At 29.9% G+C, this 6,000-nt stretch overlaps 1 protein-coding gene across 1 annotated transcript; it reads left to right on the forward strand.

Moving 5' to 3' along the window:
- Positions 1–4,522: 4,522 nt before the first annotated feature.
- On the forward strand, positions 4,523–5,326 carry LOC126885670 (uncharacterized). Its single transcript, XM_050652362.1, has one exon. The coding sequence runs from the start codon at positions 4,694–4,696 to the stop codon at positions 5,264–5,266; it is 573 nt and encodes a 190-aa protein (XP_050508319.1). The 5' UTR covers positions 4,523–4,693; the 3' UTR covers positions 5,267–5,326.
- The last annotated feature ends 674 nt before the right edge of the window (positions 5,327–6,000 follow it).

The following is a 6,000-nucleotide window of genomic DNA, read 5'->3' on the forward strand; positions in this document are numbered from 1 at the left end:
TCATATTTCTCTCCTCTTTCTCTAGGTAATCTAGTCTAGTAATTAATTCTCGAACTGTCTTGTTTGTATTAAATATCTTAATTATGTACTTATTTTATTTTTATAATGAAAATTAATAAATCAACCATATGCGGCACAGGATACAAATGTTTTCGGAAATATATTTATAAGAATTTAATTACTTCTTTTGTATACGACATATCGATACATTTTTGGCAAAGTAGCGTAAGTGACATTTTTGAAAATCATGTTTTTCCATTAAACTAACGCTATTATTGTTCAGAAGGTACTGCCAAAGTGTAGTAAGCCTATACATATATATTATGTTTAAAGTAATTCTAGGCCTACTACACTTTGGCAGTAACTTCTAAACAATAATAGTGTTAGTTTAATGGAAAAACATGTTTTTCCCCAAAAATGTCACTTACGTTACTTTGCCAAAAATGTATCGATATATAATAAGTAAAAACTATTTTTATAGCTAGGAATTACTTTATTGAACAGTCTTAAACCTGTTCATAAATTTTGTTACTATATTTTTAAGTCCGATTATAACAATAATAACTTCTTAGTTTAGATTTAGGTCAAAGTGTGTAATGTCATGTTTTACGTATTTTTTAACCCTAACACATTTGTAGGTAGCAAATCATATTTGTTATTCTTATCTTATTTTAATTATATTCATTTAAGTTTTGATTTAACGAAATAAACCTATCAATCAAAAAACTGTTGTTTAGTTGTGTACACCCAAAAACTAGCTTGATGTAATACAGATGTCAATTGAATATGACGTAAATACATGTCATAAAGATGTCTTTCTATGTTCAAAATGTCATCCTAAAGACGTCATTTATATGTCTTACGTCACAAAATTACCACAATAAAACGTTGTCACTAATTGCTCAATTTAATGTCATTCAAGTTAGATGTGATGTATTGATGGCAAATTGGTCATTAAACCTGACATCATATTTTGGTCATGTTTACGTCTCCTACCAATTAAGACTAAAAAAAAACATGTCATTTAGACTTCACTCTGTTGGCTGGTCAGTTAGAGGATTTGAAATATATAGATTACTGAATTTTAAAGAAAGATGCATTAAATATAATGAAAAAAGACAACCTATGACAATAAAACATTAATTGTTAGTCTTTGTTCTGCTCATACTTAACATAATCGTCCTATTTGAAGTCCACATACTGTGTAATAAAACTTAAAGCCACTTTGTGGGCGTTTTTGACATTTTCATAATTGTCTTTAATAGTAAAATGTATGTGTAACACAATAGATGTAAAAATATTATTATTAACACCTTTACGGACACGCTTCGCCTGTAGCCACGTCTTCTTATGGAGTAAATGACTTAATATGCAGTCGTGTCTGTGAATGTGTTAAATAATTAACACAAAAAATTATTTTAATTGCTTTGGCTTTCAATATAAACCATAATAATACCACCATTAATTTTTAAGTATATTATGTAAGAAAATAGAATTTACCTAATAACTCACCTCGCCGCCAGGTAAAGTAAAGGTGCTACGTCACTGAAATGTTTTTTCATTTTTATTTATTTTGTTGCTGTAGCTAGCAGATACATGATGGGAATTATTCATACAATACATATTAATACTATTAAAACTATTACATACTAATATTTTAAATAATTATTTAATACTAAAATAAAGAAAAATGTCTATCTATACTACATTAATTGAGACAACATTTTCACTTTTCTTTTCGCAGGATCCTTGGGATTTTAAAGCTGTGTCTCTATCTTTATCTTGTTTTGTACAATAATTATTGTTTGAGAATGGCATACATACATAATAAGATGCTTCATGTTTTTGTACTCCTGTGACTGCAGTACTGAATATTATTTTGTTTCTCTTCCTGTGCCATCCACACAGTAAAATCTACAAAAACAACAGATTATTACATGGGAAGTTATACCAGTCTATATTCCTTGGTTATATCACAGTATAGGAGGAATTCCTCCTATACTGTGGTTATACTACTTATAGCTTACTTTTATCTAGTATCTACCTACATAAAACTACCTTTGATATCAACATCAACCTTAATACTTAAAAAATAAATAATAATGTGGAAGTTATTCCATACCTACCTAAAGAGTTTTTGAATTGAAATTTTACCAACTGGGTAGGTTGCCCATGTTTTTCCTGCAAATGAAATCGTAAATCCCTATTGCCATTAATTTGCACTGTAAACAAGTATATCTCTTTTGAGCTTAATTTTTTTAAGACTAACATAATTAAGCGTTTTAAATTATAACACAGTACATACAATACTTGTTTCAATTTATTTACATAATATTTGTAAATAAATAATCACAAAAGTAAGGTTAAGATTCGGATGTCAAATTTTAAACCAATTCGCATTAGAAATTTTAAAATTCCCGCTATGTAAATCTGGCAACAGCGCGGTTGCGTGCTGGATATTTAATCTCTCCCAGAAGTAGATGGGCTCGGTTTCACTCGCAAGAACGCTCCATCCAATATGGCGGAACAACTCTTTGGTAGTAAATTATTCTGCTCTATATAAAATATAAAATTATAAAATTATATTACATTATATAAATATATAAATAATTAATAATTTTAATAACTAATTAATAACATATTCCATATATAACATATAAAAACCTGCCCGTCGCCATATTGGATGTAGCACTAAAGTGTCAAATCAAGTGGTCCCATTTAGTAAATAATAGGGTGTTTTTATATCAATGGTAAATACAAAATCATCCCTTCTCTCCCACATCACTGGTTTGCTCAAACCAGTTTGATCAAATTATTTGATGGTGGGACGCGGCCTTAACAACAATTTCAAAAATATAAGTCTTTGATTACAAATTGAAAATATTTTGTTATTCTGAAGTCGAAAACACCAGTATTAGTTCAAAAACATCATTTTCAAATTGATTGTTAAACTTGAAGCTAATTTATTAAAGCAGATTCCGTGCACTGTAGATATCTACATGTCGCTTTCTATCGATATTTGAATATCAAAATATTTGAATTTTTAGCTTTAATTAAATTATTTTCTAGTTTTGTTAGGTTATACTCTAATTGATAAACTAGAGCAAAACTAGAAAATAATTCAATTAAAGCTAAAAATTCATATATTTTGATATTCAAATATCGATAGAAAGCGACATGTACATATCTACAGTGCACGGAATCTAGGCCCAGCTCCCGATTTAAATTACAAAACACTTGATACACCAAACATTGAAAGACAGAACGTTTAGCTTATAGGCCTCTGGATTCCGCGTACCAAAAAAAGTTGATTAATAGCAAGCTGAAAATTTGTTAATAGCTTAACGGTGTCTAGTCGGACAAACTTTGACGTATGGGAACACTGGAACAGGGGAAGTTTTAATTGTGGAACAGGTTAAATTGTTTAAATTGTGGAACTACGAAAACGTTTTGTCGAACAGAACTTCCAATTGATTTGTTACCATTTCATTAAACTCTCATGCTCATGTAAAAATCAGACTGGTATTTATCACCAACTGGGCATTTTAATAAGTGGAACACGTAGAACATGTCAAATGACAGGAATTATGCAATAATGGATTAATAAGAATTATGTAATGGATTTTTAGTAGTGTCGCCATTGTAGAATTATCTCGCTATATAAAAATTGCTAAATGACCCTAACTTGCTGTCCCGAGATGCAAGTTGATTTTGAGGTCGGTTATCTCAAAGATGGTTTGAGACATCGAAATGCAGTTTTCAGATTTGGATTCAGAAGACAAACTACATATGGGGGTCCATTGGTAGATCTGATCCAAGTATTGCAGGGACGGCAACGCACGAACGAAAGAACTAACAAACGAACGAACAGACTTTGCAAATTTATAAACGAAAACAAAATTTTCGCTGAAAATTAATTCAAGATCAAATACAATCTGACCAAAGACAAACCAAAGGTAAAAGTGATAAAAAAGAAAAGTGCAGAAAAAAGAAACATATCTAAACTTCAAAATGCCCAATGCATTTCTTCAAGAGTTTAAATTTGATCATCTACCTTTTCCTTTAAAATATTTTTTTTAATATCACATATTTATAATAAGTGTATTTTTCACTAATGGTTGTGTCTATTATCTGTGTAAAATAGATAATATTTTGTGATAATTTAATTAAATATTAAAACTCTTTAAAATTGTATTTTTTCCGATATGAGCTCTGTTATAAATAGGCCCCCTACTTGACAGGTGGACAATGTTGCCACATGTGTGCAAATAAAGACTGCCATGGCTCAAGGGAATTTTGAAACACCTTTGCAGGGCAATACTGATTACTGAAAATAGAGCTGTAAGTTGCCCACATGTGGCGTAATTCATTGATAGAAAATATAATTCAATTCAATAAGTAGGTAATACACAATTATGTGTACACAATTACATGTGTTTTCCAATATTTGTGGTTTATCTTGAATTATGTAATTGTTAAAAATCACAAATTTATTAAATGAATATTTATTTGAAAGTATATTTGACATTACGAATGTCAATTTTGACTTTGACATTACTAATGTCACTTTGACATTTATTCTGAATCTGTTATGTTGACTAATAATTATTTAAGGTTGTAAATTTATAAAAATATTTATAATTAAGGGTTATAGTTTACAGTAACTTCTACAAAAACTATTTTGCTAATAAAAATGGAGGAAATTAACCTGGATTTGTTGGAGAAACGTATAGAAGCTTTGGAATTAAAGGTGTTTCCTTCAGGAGATCCCAGTACCATTGCCGACAAAAATCAAACAATAACAAATATCCTTACACAAGTTCAGACATTCGTTACCACAGCTCTCACTTGTAGAGAAACAATAACGTCCATGTTGCAGTTTTATGGAACTTTAAACGACTATCTCGACCCAGCTGGTGGAGCAGATGAACTCGAGGTTGAGGCAAAAAGACATTATATATTGCAGTTACACCCTGAGATCAAAGACACCCTACAGACACATACTCGAATTTTGCAGACTTTACTCCCCTTTGTGGAATCAGAAAATATTTCTAAAGTGGTTGAAATGACAGCTCAATTGGAAGAGGCATCTGTTAGTCATCTCAGTTTGTATGGAGAGTGGAGAGATACAATGTACAAAATGGTGGTAGCTCTACAAGATTTTACTGATATAATGAGTTCGATTAAGGTATTGTTCTCTCAATTAGATAATACCTTGACGAATCTGGAATACTCACTTCAACCTAAATTTGTTACTGAGGAATGATGTTATATTCACTGCTTATTTATATATATTTCATTAACTATTAAATTTTTTTCTATATAATTCTGTTCATTATTCATTTGTTATATGAATCAGTCATTTTAAGAACCACATAATATGTGGTTCTTAAAATGACGTCAACTGACATAATATGTGGTTCTTAAAATGACTGATTTTAAGATTGATATACGCTGTGAGCTCGTACGTAGAGGGGATATTTACAAATTCGCGAGCAAGTAGTGGCAAGTCTGTAAACGATTACTGGAAATTTGACATAAATGTCAAAGTGATTAATTTAAAAATAAAATTAAACACATTAATTGTAAAAAATATTAGTTGGTCAAAGCTGTGGTATATATTTTTACCTTAAATATACTTTCGTTTTAAATACTGAATTTAAGTTTTTTTAATGTTCCGTAAAATGTAATTATAAATTAATCTAATAATCTTAGCGCCATCTACATGATAATTGTGAAAGTATCCGAAGTAAGAAATTCATATTTTATCAATAGAACGTCAAAATGATTAGCAAAATCTTAAAAAAATCGATTACAATTTAATTACTTTTTTGTAATCTGCTAGGAGCGCCACCAGCGAAGCTCAGAGCGTATATTATATCAATATTTTGTCAAAAATAACATAACGTTTTCATGGAGGTTGTACCAGCCTCTACTATTTTGTGACAAAATAACTAAGTAATCCTACACCCAAAGGCGTTGCTTATATTATAAAGAGGG

Source organism: Diabrotica virgifera, chromosome 5 (genome assembly GCF_917563875.1).
Source record: "Diabrotica virgifera virgifera chromosome 5, PGI_DIABVI_V3a".
NCBI lineage: Eukaryota > Metazoa > Arthropoda > Insecta > Coleoptera > Chrysomelidae > Diabrotica > Diabrotica virgifera.